This window comes from Zalophus californianus, chromosome 4 (assembly GCF_009762305.2).
Source record: "Zalophus californianus isolate mZalCal1 chromosome 4, mZalCal1.pri.v2, whole genome shotgun sequence".
In the NCBI taxonomy this organism is placed as follows: Eukaryota; Metazoa; Chordata; class Mammalia; order Carnivora; family Otariidae; genus Zalophus; species Zalophus californianus.
Genome location: NC_045598.1, coordinates 40,360,300 through 40,380,431, shown reverse-complemented (window position 1 = coordinate 40,380,431; position 20,132 = coordinate 40,360,300). Strand labels below are relative to the sequence as shown.

The window sequence follows — 20,132 nt, the reverse complement described above, 5'->3', positions numbered from 1 at the left end:
TCTTTTGTCTTCACTGAATAGAATAGAATAACTTTTGGTGTGGCACTCCTTCACAACTCAGCTATCCTTCAATCTGGGTTTCAGTCTCATCTCTCTCATAAAGCCTTCTCTACTTATCCAATACATTTTTTTTCTTTTCGAAATTCTGTTGCTTTTCTCTTTAACATAATTTAAATTGTCTTCTAGATTATATACATTGGCTTTATTTTTCAGCTGCTTTCATGGGTGTTATTTCCTTTTATCCTTAGACCCTAGAAATAGTTAAGAAAGGCAATATTATTCTCCATTTTATGATACAAAAACTAAGAATAGATATTCAATTTCTTCAAGACCCAAATCTTCATTCTAAAATCTGCTTTGCTTATACTATACCCCTTCATTTTATACTTTACCTGCTATTCCTACCACATGCTGAGCACATAGTGGTATTGTCAGTTGATTGGTTTAAAATAGGTTGTTTCTAATCAAAGCCCCAATCACTGGTATCTATTTCTTTTAAAAAGCTATGCAATTAATTAACTAGTTAATTAATTGTAGAGTCTTTTGTCATAATTAATCTTGAAGCCTGAGTTCTTCAAAGGGGCAACATTTGTTTAAGATTTGAAGTTTGGAATATGGAAATTTTCTTATTCATCAGACAAATGTCATTGACTGTGTACCATATGCCTAATATTGGTAGCCCTAGATATGGACAAATGTTGATTGCATTATTTTGTTAGTAATATTCAGTCTTTTCTTATTTATACAGGAGAGATTAAACAGATTCTAGAAAATGAACTTCAGATACCTGTGTCTAAAATGCTGTTGAAAGGCTGGAAGACCGGAGATGTGGAAGACAGTGTGAGTTTCTTAATTGCCTAGAAATAAAAGAAAGTTAAGTCATGCAATTGACTAAATGATATATAAAAATTGGTTTTTATTAGTTTTGTCACATGTGACAGAAGTAGATTTTGGTAATAGTAACTTAGTTTAAGGAATCAGCCAACAGTGTTTTTCAAGTTAAAACATTTTCATGGTAAACCAACAATAGTTTTGAATGAATTAGGTATGTAAATGAGAACACTATATGGCATGTTTTTCCTGTTTCTATCTGTTATATAGGAGTTAGTTTGGTACTCTTTTTTGAGAGCTTTTACTTTTTTAATCAAACCTCATAGGGTGTCAGTAAGTGCCCTGGAATAATAATTTGCTGAACATTTACTTAATTGGCCTGAAAGAAGTCATACACAATGTATACATGTATGCCAATATTGATAATGGAACAAAGATAATAATAAGGCATTTTTTTAAACTTGGAAAATTTAATGGTAAGAATCTTTGTTTACTTGGGTAGTGGCAAGTACATGGAATGAATCGTACTTTAAGAATTTTTATAAAGTGTTGCAATTTTAAGGCGGTAGTTGCTGTTCTCAAGGACCCAGTAGCAGCCTCAGGTATTAAATATTTCACATTCTGTTTCTTTGTCTGATAGAGAAAGTGGGGAGGGAAGGAAAGAAATGAATTAATGCTAAAGTTTTAGGTGTTTGAAGTGCAAATAATTATCAGATCTTTTCATAGTTACTAACTTGATATTTCAATATCTAGGCATAAACTTAGAATCTTCAACTTTTGGTTCAGTTCTTTGTCAGTGACTTTTGGTAGACATTGTGCTTATAAATATATGTGAGTTCATTTGGTATATGGAGATGTTTGGAGTATTTCAATAAGGTATTTATGTGAATTTCACATTGCAAGATATTTATAAATTTAGGTACAAGTTAGTGATGTACTATTTTAGGGGTCAGCAGACTTTCTATACAGAACCAGGTTATAAATATTTTAGGCTTTGTGGGCAATACAGTCTCCATTGTAGCTACTCAGTTCTGCTGTTGTAGTGTGAAAGGAACCATAGGCCATATGTGAAAGAGTGAGCCATGAATGTTTTCCAATACGTCTTTATTTATGGACACAAAAATTTGAATTTTATGTAATTTCACGTATCATGAAATATTCTTTTGATTTTTTCCCCCACCATTTAAAAGATGTAAAAATCATCCTTAACTTCACAGGCCATATAAAAATAGGCAGTGGGATAGATTTGTCCCATAGGCATAGTTTGCTGACACCTTGTGCTACATGGCTGTTGTAATTGAAACGTAGGTTAAAAAATAAAAAGAAATGCTATCTGAGTAAATCAACAATCTCGGCAGAAATAAAACACTAAAATGCATTTGTTTATATGGCTCTATCATTTATTTGTTCATTTATTGAGAAATCTATGGATATGAATCATTTGCACATGGCATTTTCAATAGTTTGTGAAGAGAAAGGCAATTATTTTGAAAATTTTCTTAAAGCTGTCTGTTCTAATATTTGAACATAGTCTTTTGTCACCAACAATATTTTCAGTTACTTATTTCTGTGTACTCTTTTCCTAAGGTGATTTCTGCTATTCCTATGCCATTAATTTTCTGATTGCTCCCAAATTTATATTTCCAGGTTATACTTCTGTGAATTCATGTATCCAAATTGGTAGTTCACTTTTGTACTTGCATACCGTATGACATCTTAAAGGTAGCATGTTTAAAATGGAGCTCTTGGTTTTCCTTTCCATACCATTTCTCTACCAGTTTCCCCCCAATAAACAGCAGCACTATATAGCCACTGCTGAATCCAAAAATATGGGCATCCAGTCTTTTCCCATTTCAAACAACACCTAATCCTTTGGTAAGTCCTATAGCTTCTGTCTCCAAAATATATTTGAACTATGGTCACTTTTCAGCATTTTTATCGTGCTGCCTAATCTAGGCCATTAGCATCTTTTGCCTGGACCAGTGTAATAGCTTCATCATTGTTTTTCCAGCTTCCTTTCCTGGGTTCTTTCTTACATTCTCCACACAGCAGCCAGAATGATCTTTTAAGAACATAAATTGAATTATATCACTCTCCTGTTAAGACAGTTTTTTACTGCACTTTGAATAAAATTCAGGCTATTCACCATGGTTCAAAAGGCATTGTATTATTTATGTACTGCTCACCTCTGCAACCTCATCTTCAGCCTTTTGTACCCTCACTTTCCGTGATGCAGCCATAGAAACCCCCTTTTAATTCTTCTAATAGACCCACGCACTTTATATCTTTACCTGTACCTTCAACTGCTTGGAATGCTTTGCCCCCAGTTCTTCACATGGGTGGCTCTATTTTATCCTTCAGGTCTCAGTTTAAACATTACTTTCTCTAACAGGCCTCTGTATAAAATTAGGTTCCCATCCCAGCAATTTCTATCATAGTCCCATGAGTAAATGTTTGTGGAATGAATGAATAAATAAATGACTTAAAGAAAGTATCCATTTATATAATCATTCCATATGTGATTTGGGGTGAAGATTTAGTGGAAAATCTTTGGATGGTGGTGTGGCAAAAGGACAGTAGTGACTTGATCAAGTGGTAAGAGTAAACATTTATCAGGATTCCAACAGTTAAAATAATGAAAGATAGAAAGGTAAAAAATAATTTTCCTATGTATATATGTGTGTGTTTTGTTTGAATGTTAACTCTAGAGAAGTAACACAGATCACTTCCAAGAGGACTTACAAATATTTGATATAAAGATTTGGAACTTAAAGGTGAAGTTACGAGTAACTACCTACTGCAGTGTTTTTGCAGATCATGGGTTACAAACCATTAATGGGTTGTGAAGTGAATTGAGTGGGTTATAGTCAGCATTAAAAAAAAGAAATAGAATAGAAGATGTTAGAGTACATTGCAAGTAGTAAGGTTATTTTTACTTAACATATAGCTAATGTTAGTCAAACGAAGTCCCAATGTTCATGGAGTAAGACTGTGTGCTTAGTAAGATGGACCTTCTTGTGGAGGGATCAAGAATGAGTTCCTCATGTTTTATGTTTGGGTAAGATCAGCCTCCTGTCTCTACTTCCATCTGCAGGGTTAAGAGAGATTCCTAGACATTCACTCCACTTGCTTTCCAACACTTTCAGCCTTAACATTATTGTTTGATTAAACCAGGACTAATTTTATTACATCTTTTCCCACTGTTTATGCCAGTCACTGCAAGGAGTCTTAAGATTCTCATATCACCCCTCACTCAAATTTCCATAGTTTCTGCATAGGCCATATCTGTCTCTATTCTTTTTTGTTTACAATACCTGAAACCTGTTTGCTATTCCCTGTGGAACTAATTTTATCACTAGCCAGATTCCCTCTGTTGTCAACCTCTTCCCTGCACATTCCTTTCACCATCTTCCTCTGACTGAAACCTGCCTTCCTGAGGACATTTTTTCTCTTTAGCCTTCCCAGTGTTAATTGCTTTTCTTTAGCAGCCATCATACCACTGGATTATCTGGTAAAATATGTGTCCTTATTGTACCTCACTTCCACTTCCAGATCTTTATCAGTCCTTCCTCTCTTAAAATCTTCAGCTTTGAATTTCATGTTAAAAGGTCATCACCTATTCATTGAGGTCATCTCCCCTCATTTCCTGATGATTTTTAGGTTCTGGTCTATAATTGCCCCCCTTAATTCTTAGTAATTTAACTATCTTTATAAGTGGTTCTTCCAATACCCTGGCCTCTTAGTTTCTTGAATTTCTTTCCTACAGAAATCTTTTCCTCCATCCTGCATCAGCTATATCTTCCAGTGGTCCTATCATTTAATTATAATTTTCAAATCTTAATTTTAGGCTTCCATTTTCTGCTTACTATCTCTTTATCTTTCTAGCTCATTTTCTTTGGTATCTTAACTCCAGCAGTCCTTCAACACTATTTAGGCCTCCAGTCCATTGTTTCTACCATCTGTTTGTGATCATTACCTCCTTCATGTCCTCCCTTCCTTAGAGTGGATTAAATCCCACAATTAATCATTATAATCACTTTCTTGCGTAGAGTCTCAACTCTTTCTTTATGGATCCTGCATGACAAAAGTCCTTATTTTCAATAAATCCAACTCCATCTATTCTGTGCATTACAGCTAAATGTGGCTACAGACAAATAAAATCATTGGTGTATCATTAAATTCATGATCATGATCTTTAGAGAGTCCCTTAATGTTGCTAGGCAATCACAGTATATTTACCTGGTTTATCCACATCCTAAATGGTTATTTTATACTTATCCTCTCTTCAGACCTTTAAAGCACTTCTCCCTTATTCTCACTTTCAGCTGATAACTTGACTTCCTGTTTTGTTTCACTCACAAAATAAAGGCAATACGAGAAAATTTCTGTAAGCTCCCAGCTTGTTCTCTCTTTACTTACCTGCATCTTATACACATACTCTTCTTTTGTTACTCTAGATGGCCTGTCCATTCTCCTTTCAAAGACCACACCTCCATATTTGCTTTAGTTTACATTCTTTGTCTTCTCTGGCCTATTCAAGGACTTCACTCTTAATTCTTCCGTGTGTTTCCTGTATCATCAGTATTTTTCTCTAGTAGGTCATTCCCTCTAATAGAGTGTAACCACAAACATGATGTTCTTTCTTGCATTTTTCTCTTGATCCCACTTCTCCTTCCAGCATTCGCTCCATTCCTCTAGTCCCCTTGATAACAAAACTTCCCCCAAAGACTTGTTTATATTTCTTGTCTATATTTCTCCCAATGCCTCCTGAGCCCAGTCTAGGCAGAGAATTGCTAGTGCTCTTGTCAAAGTACCAGTGAAGTGACCACATAACTAAATTCAGTGGTGATCTTATCCGGTGTAATGATTTTTAAGTGCATCTATGTGCATAGTCAGTTTTATATGTTTAATTTATATCTCCACCCCAGGTCTGTTCCCTGAATTCCAGATTGATATATCCAGCTGCTTATCTTTTCCACTTAAATGCCTAATACACATTTCAAACTTATCTGCCCAAAATAGAAGTCCTCATCTTCATTCTTTCCCATTTCAATTGATAGTAACTTCATCCTTTCAGTTATTCAGTCTAAAATCTTTAGGATCATTACTGACTCCTTTTCTGTCATAACACATATTCAATGTGTCAAGAAATTTTTTGGCACTGTCTTCAAAATATATCCAGAATATAGCTATTTTGCATCACTTCTACTACCATCACACGACATAAGCCATTATCACCCTTATCTTAGTATATTCCATTAGCCTTCTGTGTGCTTCTACCCTCCTCTGCCAAGCCCTTCCCATCTGTTTTCAACATAGCTGACAGTGATTCTTTCTAAATGTGAATCTGATCGTGTCACTCCAGTAGTTTACCTTTTCATTAGGAGTAAAAGTCAAAGCCCATAGCTCAATACATTTCTTGTCCCTACCGTGACTGTTCTCTCTCTGACCTATCTCTACTAGTGTTCATTTGACTTCAGTTACATTGGACTTCTTGTTGTTCCTTAAGCATTTTGTGCTGTTTTCTTTGCCTGATATATTCTTTTTCTGTATTTTCTCATGATTTGTTTTATCACCCCTTTAAGTCTTTGCTCAAATGTCACATATTCCAAGTAAGCTCCACCCTGATCATCCAGTTTAAAATTACATAACTTCCCACCCCCATATTTTTCACCCCCCTTCTCTGATCTATCTGTAGTCCAAAAAATTAATCACTTTTTAATATTCAGCTGCATAGGTTACTTACTTTATTTATTCCTACTAAAATGTAAAGCTCTATATGAGAGATCAGGGGATTTAGACTGTGCTGTTCACCACTTTATCCTCAGTGTTTGGAATAGTTCTGGCACAGAGTAGGTGGCTCAATAAATATCTGTCGAATAAGTATGTATGTCCTGAGTTATGATATAAAGATATAAAATGTGTTTCTTAATGCATTTTGCTGTCAAAAAAAAGTTTGAGGGGTGCCTAGGAGACAGAGTCAGTTAACTGTTTGATTCTTGATCTCAACTCAGGTCTTGATCTCAGGGTTCTGAGATTGGGCTGCACGCCCAGCGTGGAGCCTACTTTAAAAAAAAAAAAAACGGGTTTGAGCTATGTTAGTATTTACCGTCAAGTTAGGAATTTGAAAGGTAAGTAGTAATTTTATGGCCAAAAAAATTTAGTGAACCTTTGTATGGTTCTCAAGATGTAGTTCAGATGTATCCCAAGAGTAGTTTATTCACCCTGGATGGATCATTTTAACATAAAAATTCTCTGGAGAAAGAGTTAAGTGACCTAGGTAACACTTACTAGAGGTCTCATCCAAGTCACCTTACTTCTCAGGCTGCAGCTCCTCATCTATAAAGTCATTGGGTTAAGGTGCTCACTATGCTCTTTTCTAAGTCTTATGATCTCTAAAAACGTACAGTGCTAATTTTTGCTATAATGATCCTGGAACGAAGTGCTTATTAGTTTCAAGGATATACTTCTTCAACGAAGAAGTTAATGACTCTTAACTGTGTTCTTATCTATTGTATCTCATCATGAGCTAAAGATTTTGTATTTTATTTTTAATGTTCATATTTATGCTTATATATATATATATATATATATATATATATATATATATAGGAGAAACAAGGTACTTGGTTTCAATAGTTCTGCATTATCCTGTTTAGGAAATTGTCAAAAGTTTCAAAAAATTACAATATTGAAAAAATTTTAAAAACTTTAGGGAAAAAATAATGTACAATCAACAGTCATTTTTTTGTTTGTTTTTAATTTTTCTTTTTCAGACGGTCTTAAAATCGCTACATTTGCCAAAAAACAACAGTCTTTATGTCCTTACACCAGACTTGCCGCCACCTTCATCATCTAGTCATGCTGGGTAAGGTGTTTACTTTTCCTGAGAATCTGAAATGAAAAGCTTGATTGTTAAGTTGCTTTAAGCTGTATATAAATATCAAAATGAAATAAAATAAAAATCTTGCTGAAGCTTTAACTTACCAACAAGTATTAACTACATAAAATTTCAGACTATTTGGTTTGGATAGTTTGATTTTAGTGGTGGAATTTTTTTTCCAAAGAAAATCTTTAGCAAAACTCTGTTATGGGAAAAATAGTCAAAAATGATACTGTTCTGTTTGAAGGGGAAGGACTAGTGTTAAAGGAAGAGATTGAGTAAATGGAACTCTAGCTTCTCCCATGGCTAAAGAAGGCATACCTTGGAGGAAAATTCATCAGGCACTGCAGAATACAGCTTAAAAAGAACTAATACAACATTTTTATTAAGATTTTATCTCTTTTTGGAATAAAGTTTCTCGTTCTTTTTTCATTATTCACAGTGAAACTTGGGACATTTATAGAATGATTAAATGATTTTAATATTAAATTATGGCATTATTATTGCTAGGTGGTACATGATGTTAGTGATAGAGTAATAATTTTTGTGAGTACAGTATCATTCCAGAACTATGTTTAAGTTGTTTTTAGATTTTCCCAGTTTTTATACACATTTACTTCTTTTTAAATACTACTTGGTGATTTTGTGTAGACCTGTGTGCCTAAACTTGGGATATTCTCAAACTTTTCCTACCATGTATCAAATATTTTTATTATTATATAGTAGAAGGAAAAAATTACTGTTTTTCTCTACTGTACTACTCACAGAACACTTCTGACTACCAAATATGTGGCAATTCTTCAATACCAGCTTGATGTTCTATAATTTAAATAAATTCTGAAACTATCTACCTGTAGATAGCATCAGTCCCATAGGTTCAGGGCTCAATTCCATAAGACTGCTCCCACATTGGATACTATTTCAAGTCTAGGTTGTCTCCTGTGCTTCTGAACAAGCGGGTATACATTGAGGTTCCCACAACCCTCTTCTTGGGTTTGATAATTTGCTAGAATGACACACAGAACTCAGAAAAGTGCTCTACTTACTATTACCAATTTGTTATAAGACATATTTTAAAGAATATAGATGAACAACCAGATGAACAGATAAATAGGACAAGATCTGGAAGTGTCTTGAGCACAGGAGCTTAAAGTTTGGGGTGTGCCACCCTCACCGCACATAGATGCATTCTTGTTCACCAGTGTGAAAGCTCTTTAAAACCCTTCATCTAGGGTTTTTTATAGAGGCTTTATTACAGAGGCACTACTGACTAAATTATTGGCTATTAATAATTAACTCAACCTCCAGCCCCTCTGCCCTCCCTACAAATGTGGAGGCAGGGAGAATGCAGGTAGCTGAAAGTTCTAATCCTCTAATCACTTGCTTGCTTTCCCTTGCAACCAGTCCTCATCCTGAGGGTTTTTTCTCAAAGTCATTAACTCATGAACAAAGTCTTGTGTGGCTGAAAGGGGCTTGTTATGATAAAAGATCCCTTGCTCCTTCCACCTGTATCACTCTCATCATTTAGAAAATTCCAAGGGTTTTAGGGAGCTCTTGGAGGGGGGAGTGAAGACCAAATGTATATTTCTTATTATAAATTATGCCATTACAGGTAGATAGTAGCAAAAAAATTAAACATGGCTTGTACCAAAGTAGAAATCACTGAACTGAAAAAAGTTAAATCTATTGTAATTGTATTTGACAGTCTGTTAATAGTTCATTTTAGGTTAAGAATTTAAACATTTCTTCAGTCACTGTTTATTTTCTGTTAAGGTCACATATTAATGGGAGGTTGAATTTGCACATCATTACACACAGCCAAACAGTACTTGTAGTCCTTGTGTTTATAGTAAGTTGCTATCAACACTACATGAGATTAAGTTAAACAAGGAGTTATATGTATGGTTCTGTACCTAGTCAGGGCATTATTTTTGTAGTTTAGTTAACAGAGTATAATCACTGTCACCCAGTATGTAATCCACATAATTGTGAGCAGATAGGAGACATTACTGGTTATAATCTATTGCTTTCCAGTTGCATGATTAAATGGATTTATCAAAATGTCTTCCTGGGTTAATGGAAATGTTCTTCATTGCTATGTGGCTGACCTTCCTTTGATTGTGTGATTGTCAAATTGCTCAGTTCGTAGGCAAGCAGGGCCTTACAGTGCTTATGAAATGCAGTGTTTTATTGGAGAATGAGTACTTAATATAGCACTAAAGTAGTCTTCCTTAGTTGGCTTTATGAATTTTTTTAAAGTTTCTATTTCAATTCCAGTTAGTTAATCGACAGTGTTATATTAGTTTCAGGAGTGCAATATAGAGATTCAATAATTCTTTGCATCACCCAGAGCTCATCACAACTATTGCATTCCTTAAGCCCCATCATCTATTTAAGCCATCCCCCTACCAACCTCCCCTCTGATAACCATTAGTTTGTTCTCTATAGTTAAGAGTGTGTTTCTTGGTTTATGTCTCTCTCTCTCTTTTTTTCTCCTTTGCTCATTTGTTTTGTTTCTTAAATTCCACATAGGAGTGAAATCATATGGCATATGTTTTTCTCTGATTGACTTAGTTTGCTTAGCATTATACTCTTTAGTTCCATCATGTTGTTGCAAATAGTGATTTCATTTTATTTTATGGCTGAATAATACTCCATTGTATATATATATACCACATCTTTATTCATCATCAGTGGACACTTTGGCTGCTTCTATATATTGGCTGTTGTAAATAATGTTGCTATAAATATACGGGTGCATGTATCCCTTTGAATTTGTGTTTTTGTATTCTTTGGGTAAATACCCAGTAGTGCAATTGCTGGATTGTGGGGTAATTCTATTTTTAACGTTTTGAGGACCTCCATACTGTTTTCAGAATGGCTGTACCAGTTTGCATTCTCAACAGTGCAAGAGGGTTCCTTGTTCTCCACATTCCTGTCAAGACTTGTCTCTTGTGTTTTTTGATTTTAGCCATTCTGACAGGTGTAAGGTGATATCACCTGGTGGTTTTGATTTGCATTTCCCTGATGTTGAGCATCTTTGCATGTGTCTGTTGGCCATCTGTGTATCTTCTGTGGAGAAATGTCTGTTCATGTTTTCTGCCCATATTTTAATTGGATTATTTGGTGTTTGGGTGTTGAGTTGTACAAGTTCTTTATATTTAGGATACTAACCCTTTATTGGATAATGTCATTTGCAAATATCTCCTCCCATTCTGTAGGTTTGCCTTTTGATTTTGTTGATTGTTTTCTTCACTGTGCAGAAGCTTTTGGTATTGATGCAGTCCCAATAGTTTATTTTTGTTTTTGTTTCCCTTACCTCAGGAGACATAAGTAGAAAAAAGTTGCCATGGCTGATGTCAGAGAAGTTAATGCCTGTGTTATCTTCTAGGATTTTTATGGTTTCAGGTCTCACATTTAGGTCTTTCATCCATTTTGAATTTATTTTTCTATATGATGTAGAAAAGTGGTTCCGTTTCTTTTGCATGTTGCTGTTCAGTATTCTCAGCAATATTTGTTGAAGAGACCATCTTTTTACTATTGGGTATTCTTTCCTGCTTTGTCATAGATTAATTGACCATATAGGTGTGGGTTTATTTCTGGGTTTTCTGTTCTTTTCCATTGATCTATGTGTCTTTTTTTTTTCCAGTAATACTCTTTTGATTACTACAGCTTTGTAAAATAATTTGAAATCTGGAATTGTGATGCCCCTAGATTTGCTTTTCTTTTTCCAGGTTGCTATGGCTCTTCAGGCCTTTTGTGGTTCCATACAAATTTTAGGATTGTTTGTTCTAATTCTGTGAAAAATGCTTGTGGTATTCTGATAGGGATTACATTAAATGGGTAGATTGCTTTGGGTAGTAGAGACATTTATTCTTCCAGTCTATGAACGTGGAATGTCTTTCCATTTCTTTGTGTCATCTTCAGTTTCTTTCGTCAATGTTTTATAGTTTTCAGAGTACAGGTCTTTCAGCTGTTTTGTTAGGTTTATTCCTAGGTATCTTAACGGTTTTTGGTGCAATTGTATATGGGATCGATTCCTTGATTTCTCCTTCTGCTGCTTCATTATTGGTGTGTAGAAATGTAACAGATTTCTGTAGATTGATTTTGTATCCTGCAACTTTACTGAATTGTTGTGTCAGTTCTAGGAGTCTTTTGGGTTTTCTATATATGATATCATGTCATATGCAAATAGTGAGAGTTTTACTTCTTGCTGATCTGGTTGCCTTTTATTTATTTTTGTTGTCTGATTGCTGTGGCTAAGACTTTGAGTAATATGTTGAATAGAATTGGTGAGAGTGGGCATCCTTGTCGTTTTTCTGACTTTGGGAGAAAGGCCCTCAGTTTTTGCCCATCGAGGATGATGTTAGCTGTGGTTTTGTCATGTATGGCCTTTTGTATGTTCCCTCTAAACCTACTTTTTGAGAGTTTTTATCAGGAATGAATGTTGTACTTTGTCCAATGCTTTTTCTGCATCCATTGAAATGATCATATGGTTCTTATCCTTTCTCTTATTGATAATGTGTATCATGTTGATTAATTTGCAAATATTGAACATTCCTTGCAGCCCAAGAATAAATCCCACTTGATTGTGGTGAATGATATTTGTATCTATGCTCATCAGAGATATTGGCCAGTAGTTCTCTTTTTTGTGTGGTGTTTTTATCTGGTTTTGGTATCAGGGTAATGCTGGTGGCCTCATATAATGAATTTAGAAGTTTTCCTTCCATTTCTGTTTTTTAGAATAGTTTGAGAAGGATAGGTTATTAGCTCTTCAAATGTTTGGTAGAATTTTCCTGTGAAGCCATCTGGTCCTAGACTTTTGTTTCTTGGGAATTTTTTGATTACTGATTCAATTTCCTTACTGGTAATTGGTCTGTTCAAATTTTCTCTTTCTTTCTGTTTAAGTTTTGGTAGGTTGTTTGTTTTTAGGAAATCCATTTCTTCTAGGTTGTCCAATTTATGAGCATATAGTTTTTCATAATATTCTCTTATACTTGTTTGTATTTCTGTGGTCTTTATTATTTCTCCTCTCTCACTTGTGATTTTACTTATTTGGGTCTTTTCTTTTTTTCTTGATGAATCTGGATAGAGGTCTATCAGTTTTATTGATTTTTTTTTTTTTTTTCCCAGAGGACCAGTTCCTGGTTTCATTGATCTCTTCTATTGTTTTTTAAATTTCTATTTCATTTATTTTTGTTGTAATCTTTATTATTTCCTTCATTTTGCTGGTTTTACGTTTTGTTTTTTGTTGTTTTTCTAGCTCCTTTAGGTCTAAGGTTAGGTTATTTATTTGAGATTTTTCTTGCTTCCTGAGGTAGGCCTATATTGCTGTAAACTTGCCTCTTAGAACCACTTTTGCTGCATCCCAAAGGTTTTGAACCATTGTGTTTTCATTTTCATTTGTTTCCATGTACTTTTTTTTATTTCTTACTTCTTTGGTGACCCATTCATTGTTTAGTAACATGTTATTTAACCTCCATGTATTCGTGGTCTTTCCAGATTTTTTCTTTTTTTTTTTTTAAGATTTTATTTATTTATTTGAGAGAGAGAGACACATAGCGAGAGAGGGAATGCAAGCAGGGGAGTGGGAGAGGGAGAAGCAGGGTTCCTGCGGAGCAGGGAGCCCAATGTGGGGCTCGATCCCAGCACCCTGGGATCACGCCCCCAGCCCAAGGCAGCCACTTAACGACTGAGCCACCCAGGCGCCCCTCCAGATTTTATCTTGTGGTTGACTTCTAGTTTCATAGTGTTGTAGTCAGAAAAGATGCATGGTATGACTTCTTTTTAAATTTGATGTGGCCTGTTTTGTTTTGCCTAATATGTGATTTATGCTGGAGAGTGTTCCATGTGCACTTGGAAAGAATGTGTATTCTGCTGTTTTAGGATGAAATGTTCTGAATGTATCTGTTAAATCCCTCTGGTCCAGTGTGTCATTCAAAGCCATTGTTTCCTTGTTGGTAATCTGTTTAGATCTGTCCACTGATGTGAGTGAGGGTGTTAAAGTCTCCTATTATTATTGTATTTTTATTGATTAGTTCCTTTATGCTTGTTGTTAACTGTTTTATGTATTGGGTACAGAAATATTTGTATTTGTTATATTTTCTTGTTGGATTGTCCCCTTTTTGCTGGATTGTCCCCTTTATTATTATATAGAGTCCTCCTTTATCTCTTTTTACAGTCTTTGTTTTAAAGGCTATTTTGTTTGATATAAGTATTGCTACTTTGGCTTTCTTTTGACATCCATTTGCATGATAAATGTTTCTCCATTCCCTCACTTTCAGTGTATGGGACTCTTTAGATCTAAAATGAGTCTCTAGTAGGCATCCTATAGATGGGTCTTGTTTTTTTATCCATTCCATCACCCTTTATTTTTTGATTGGAGCATTTAGTCTATTTTAATGTTGTCATTTTATTACTTGTTTTGTGGGTGTTTCTGAAGATTTTCTCTGATCCTTTCTTGTCTTTCTTTCATGGTCTTCTGGTTTTCTTTGGTGATATATTTTTCTTTCTCTTTATTCTTTGCATATACATTAGTAGTTTTTGATTTGTGGTTACCATTAGGTTTGTATACAATGTCTTCTGCATATAGCTATATTAAGTTGATCATGATTTAAATTTGAACCCATTTTTTTTACTCCTCCCCACATTTGAGGTATATGGTGTCATATATTACATTCTTTTATATTATGAGTTCCTTGACTGGCTTTTTACAGAAATATTCATTTTTACTGCTTTTGTGTTTCCTGCTGTTATGCTGTCACTTTTGGTCTCTCCTTTCTACTCAAAGAGTCCCTTCTAATATTTCTTGCAGGCTGCCTCAGTGGTCTTGAATTCCTTTCATTTTAGTTTGTCTGGGAAACTCTTTATGTCTTCTATTTTGATGATAGCCTTCCTGGATAGAGTATTCTTGGCTGCAGACTTTTTCCATTCTGCCACTCCCTTCTGGTTTAGAATGTTTCAGCTGAAAAATCCCCTGCTTGTCTTATGGGTTTTCCCATGTAAGTTACTGTCTTCTTTTTCTTGCTGCTTTAGAAATTTTTTTCATTACTGTATTTTGCAATAGTTTAATTATGTGTTGGTGTGAATCTGCTTTTGTTGATTTTAATGGGAGTTTTCTGTGCGTCTCCTGGATATGGATATCTGTTTCCTTCCCCAGATTAAGAATGTTTTCAGCTATTTTTAAAAATATTTTATTTATTTATTTGAAAGAAAGATAGCAAGAGAGAGAGCATGAGCAGGGGCAGAGGGAGAGGAAGAGGGAGAATCAGGCCCCCCCGCTGAGCAGGGAGCCTGACACGGGGCTCACTCCCAGGACCCCAGGATCATGACCTGAGTGGAAGGCAGATGCTTAACTGACTGAGCCACCCAAGCGCCTCTATTTTCATCTATTATTTCTTCAAATAATTTCTCTGCCCCCTTTTCTCTCAAATGGTATTACATTTGATTTAGTCACTGAGTTCCCCAAGTCTTTTCTTGTTTTGCATAATTTTTTTTTCTCTCTTTTGTTCATCTTGATACTTTCTATTACTCTGTTCTAGGTCATTAATTTGTTCCTCTGCTTTTTTTAGAAGCTGTTCATTCCATGAAGTGTGTTTCTTATTTCATTTATTGATCTCTTTATCTCTGCTATGTTATTTCTTATCTCTGTGTTAAAGGTCTCATTTATGCCCTCCAGTCTTTTCTCAAATCCAGGGTGTATCCTTATCACTACCTTATATTCTCTACCAGACATGTTACTCATATCTGTTTTGCCTAGTTCTCTGGCTATGGACTTGTCCTGTTCTTTAATTTGGGATAAATATTTCTGTCTTCTCATTTTGTCTAAGTCTCTGTGCCTGTTCTTGTATGTTAGGAGTCATCAATACCTACTGTTCTTGAGGGTAATGGCTTTATTAAGAAACCCTCTAGTGCCATGCAGTGTTGTCTTTCCTGTTCCCCAGGGCCTGACACTTCCAGGAGTGTCTCCATTGTGTGCTGCATGTGCTCTCTTGTTTTTCCTGGCTGCTTTATCTTCAGGTCAGTCGTCTGTAGAGGCTCTCTTTGCTTATTGTGCGCGGTGTTTGGTCCTTGGCCTGAATGTGGCACTTTTTAATTAGGTGTGCTCTGGTATATTTGTGACATGAGACCTGTCACCACCACCACGGAACTGAGGCTCCACAAAACTCCCATGTTTGGAGACATGGTGTGAGCACAGGTTTGGGCTGGTCTTCTGGAGCAGGAGGCCATCACACTGGACTGATGCAAGCATTATTGGGAGGGTGGTTCTTCAGGAGCATGGGGTGTGTGGCTTGGTTAGGTACGAGTGTCCGTGCTGTGCTGGTTCCTGCAGGTGGCCTTGTGTTCATGGTGAGGGCAGGTAGTGAAATAGTACTGGGCAGTTCCTTTGTTCCTGGAGTGGTGTCTTCGTGAATGCTGCTTCTCTGGGATGCACTCTGAAATGAGCAAATAGCCTACCCACTCTGTGCCTAGGTGCTCTTCAGATCACTGTTTTACTCTGTGTCCTTGGGTTGTTTGCTGCTCCAAGAGCAGCTTAATGCCCTCATGGGTTCAATTCCAGCCAAGTCTGCTGACCTTTAGAACTCCAGGCTTTAGGTCCTGCTTTGTTGCAGGAACTCATGAAATTCGGACCTTCTTGCTTTCCCAGCCACCTGCTATGGGGGTTCATTTTCCCCTTGTGCTATCCTGTGTGCTAGTCACTCTTCTCCAGGACCCAGACGTCCTCCCCACTGTGGCAGCCACAGTCTCTTTTTCTCCCCAAACCATGTCTCCGCACAGCCTACCTTCTTTGATATGGCCTCTTCTCTACCTTTAGTTGTTGAGTTTGTTCTCCCAGTCTTCAGAAGAATTTCTGGGGTATTTAGGATGATTTGATAATTACCTAGTTGTATTCCTGGGACAAGGCAAGCCTAGGGTCCTTCTACTCTGCTACCATCTTCCAACCTGGCTTAATGGATTTTTACCAAGTTATAATGATGCTGTTTCCTTTGTTGGAACAGTATGGCAAAAAAAATTCAAAGCCAAACAGAAGACATAAATGCACAGAGTATCTGGGGAGTGGGAGGAGGGACATGTAGAAGCTCCTCTTAATGAAAAATCATGTTAATGCACATTTTATTAAAATCTAACTAAAATCCAAGTTGTTTTTCTTTTAATGGGTTAATCTAATATATCTTTCTATAAAAGTGGGGATTATTTGGTGATGTATATTTTAATTTTGATTTCATGGGAGACAATTAAAAAATCCATGCAGAACCTTAAATTAATGGTTATAATTATTTTTAACTTGTGATTTTTATTTTTAGTTTCAACAAATAAAAATAAGTTTTTGACATCTTAACTATAGAGTCTAAAAACAATTTCCTATTGAGTTATATAACATACTGTGTTCTCTAATATGGTAGATAAAATTTGTAATTTGTTACCTAATTTGTAATCTAAAAAAGAGAAAATAAAGGATAACTGTGATTCTTAATGTTATTTGAGAATTGGCAAATGAATAGAAGAGCTCTGGAATTGGTTGTCATAAGTAGGAGATATTATGTATATAATAACTGGTCCCTTTCTTTATCTCAGATTTAGGAATTTTGAAAAAGTAGTATATTTTATTTACGTGGTTGGTTTGATGCTTAATTGGTTTTGTTTTTGTCTGAGATGAGTCAATGTATATTGGAAAATGGAGGGGAATTGGATAATAACCAATTATAATGAGTTTCTGCTGCTGGATTCTACCATTAGATTTTTTTCTTTATAAAGTATCCGTCTTCTCTTAATGGGGTGCCTGGGTCAGTTGGTTAAGTGTCTGCCTTCAGCTTAGGTCATGATCCCAGGATGCTGGGATTGAGCCCCGTGTCAGGCGTCAAGCTCCCTGCTCAGCTCAGCAGGGAGTCTGCTTCTCCCTCTCCTTCCTGCTCATGCTTTCTCTAGCTCTCTCTCATGCACGGTCTCTCACAAATAAATAAATAAATAAATAAATAAATAGAATCTTAAAAAAAAAAAGTATCTGTCTTCTCTAAATGGACTGGAAAATACTGGTATTATAGTGTCACTCCTAAATAAAATTTATTATAACCAAGTCAGAAAAGCGTTATGATTAAAATCTCTCTCCAGACAAAGGATGCCAAGATTTAAGTATAATGAGAAAAAGCCTGGATTACTCTCCCAGTTTAGTTGGGACCCTAGATTTTTCATTTATTATAAAATGGGAAGCATTGTTTTTAGTTGTCAAAGCGGTTGTAAAAATGCAGTAAGCGTTAGTGGTACATTGTATGCGAAAGCATAAATCACAAAGCACAATAATTAAAATAATTTGTTTATGCTAATAAATACCATTAGTAATCCTTTTCATTCAACTGTTACTTGAGTCTTACCATAAGCCTGCAGGGATGCAGGTTGATTTTGATGCATCTATTTTATAAATGAGGAAATTGAGGTGTGTAGAAGAGTTTTGGATCATTCAGGGTCAACAGTAAATACTTCTGACTCTGAAGTCTCCTTGTGAGTCTCCATCTAGTATAGTTTTCAGACCCTCAACAGAAATTTACAAGACTTTACCCTAAAGATGCCTTTTCTTTTGGAGGCAGTTGTTTAGAAAGAAATTTTTTTTTTCAGTCTTGTAATTTGTTATATACTTTTTGAAGGTCATTTATATACATTATTTCACTCATTGTAATTCTTCTCAGGAGTATTCATGAAACTTCAGTGTGTGATTCGCTTCTTTTTCAGTGTATCCTTAATCATTTAGTAAAATGTAGATATAAAATGACATGCTTTTAAATTGTTTACTGACAAACCATTTCATTCTCAAGGTTTGGTGAGAGCTGTAGATCTAGAGAACACTACATTTTATAAACCATGTCCTATAAGAATTTTTTTGTTGATTTTATACTGCCACTAGGGGGTGCCTGGTAATTGAGTCTTTTTTTTTTTGTATTTACAATTTCTGAAAAATTAAAACATTAAGAGCAGAAAATTATGATATGCGTGTCTATAATTACATTTAGAATTATTTTAAAGTAAATTATATTTTTCAGAAAACAGAATATGAAGCTTTCTGAGAATATAAGAGCAATCTCTTTAATCATAACCTTTATAACAGTTGAAAATCATTTAAAAACACTTCTTAATAGATCACATTTCACAAATTAATAGAAAAATGAAGCAGTACCCCAATGGCAAAACTTCAAACTATACTGTAAATCATAGTAAAAGTAGCAAAGCAAAGATAACCTGTTAATTACACATATTTCATATTATAAGATTTAATTCACCAAAGATTTAATTATTACATGCTGGATAAGCCCTGTCCTCAAGTAGCTTATAACCTATTCATTAAAAATGTTAGGCTTTTTCTTAATTTGTCTCTTTACAGAAATTTTGCTTGATATCACTCTTAATGTTCTGTCTGCCACTCAGGTTGATTCATTCAGTAAGCTTCTCTTTTCATCTGCTCTAAAGAACTCTCTCTGTTCCTGAGAGTTCTGTTCTCAGCAGTCTTTCCTACTGTAACTTCTCCCTGATATCTACTCTTAGTCCTTCATTTTCCAAATATGTATAGATGACACATGATCTGTTTATCAACCCATATATCCTAGTTGCCAATGGAGCTTTTCACCGGTGTGTATCCATATGTAATTCAAAGTCATATGTCTAAAAGTGAGAAAATCCTGAGAAATCTATACTATTTCCTATATTTTTTGTTTCAAATGTACAATGGTGCAAAATACAGCAGTGTATTCCAATTAGGATGATAATTATTTAAAAGGTCATTGAGTTTGGCATATTAATTGATGACTTTGTTGAGATTATTTTTGATAGATAAGAATGAGAACCAGATTATAGTAGATTTTAAGGAATAAGGGAGAAATGAGGAATTGCAATTACTGTTATTTCAGAAAAGTCAACTGTGAACGGAAGGAGAAGTTGAGGGATGAGTAGGGTCAAGAGACTGGAGAATTAGAAGTATGAGGAGAAAGAGACAGCAGATAAGGAAAATTTGGAAAATTAAAACCAAAAAAGAACTATTGGCCAAAAAGGGTACAGGAGTGGCTTAGCTCGAGCTACTGTAACAAAATACCATGGACTGGGTGGCTTAAACAACAGACATTTATTTCTCACAGTTCTTGAGACTGAAAGTTTCAAGATCAAGTTTCCAGCAAGTTTTGGTTTTTGGAGAGAGTTTTCTTCTAGCTTGCAGACAACTGCCTTCTTGCTGTGTCTTCACATGGCAGAGATTAAGAGAGAGAGAAAAAAAAGATAGTAGGTGTGTGCAATTGAGCAAGTGAGTTCTGGTCTCCCTCTTATAAAGACACCAAATCTGTCGGAGTAGGGCCCCACCTTTATGACCTCATTTAATCTCAATTACTTCTTAAAGACTGTCTCCAAATAGTTATGTTGGGGGTTAGGGCTTCAACATAAG

General features: G+C 35.3%; 1 protein-coding gene across 7 annotated transcripts in view; it reads left to right on the top strand.

The window, feature by feature from the left end:
* Window positions 1-20,132, top strand: part of FAF1 (Fas associated factor 1) — a 489,041-nt gene that overhangs the window by 206,102 nt on the left and 262,807 nt on the right. For all 7 annotated transcript variants that reach the window (XM_027624861.2, XM_027624896.1, XM_027624850.2 and 4 more), the window contains 2 exons: window positions 749-840; window positions 7,608-7,699. In XM_027624861.2, coding sequence (XP_027480662.1) covers window positions 749-840; window positions 7,608-7,699 — 184 coding nt within the window. The remainder of the gene's footprint in view (window positions 1-748; window positions 841-7,607; window positions 7,700-20,132) is intronic.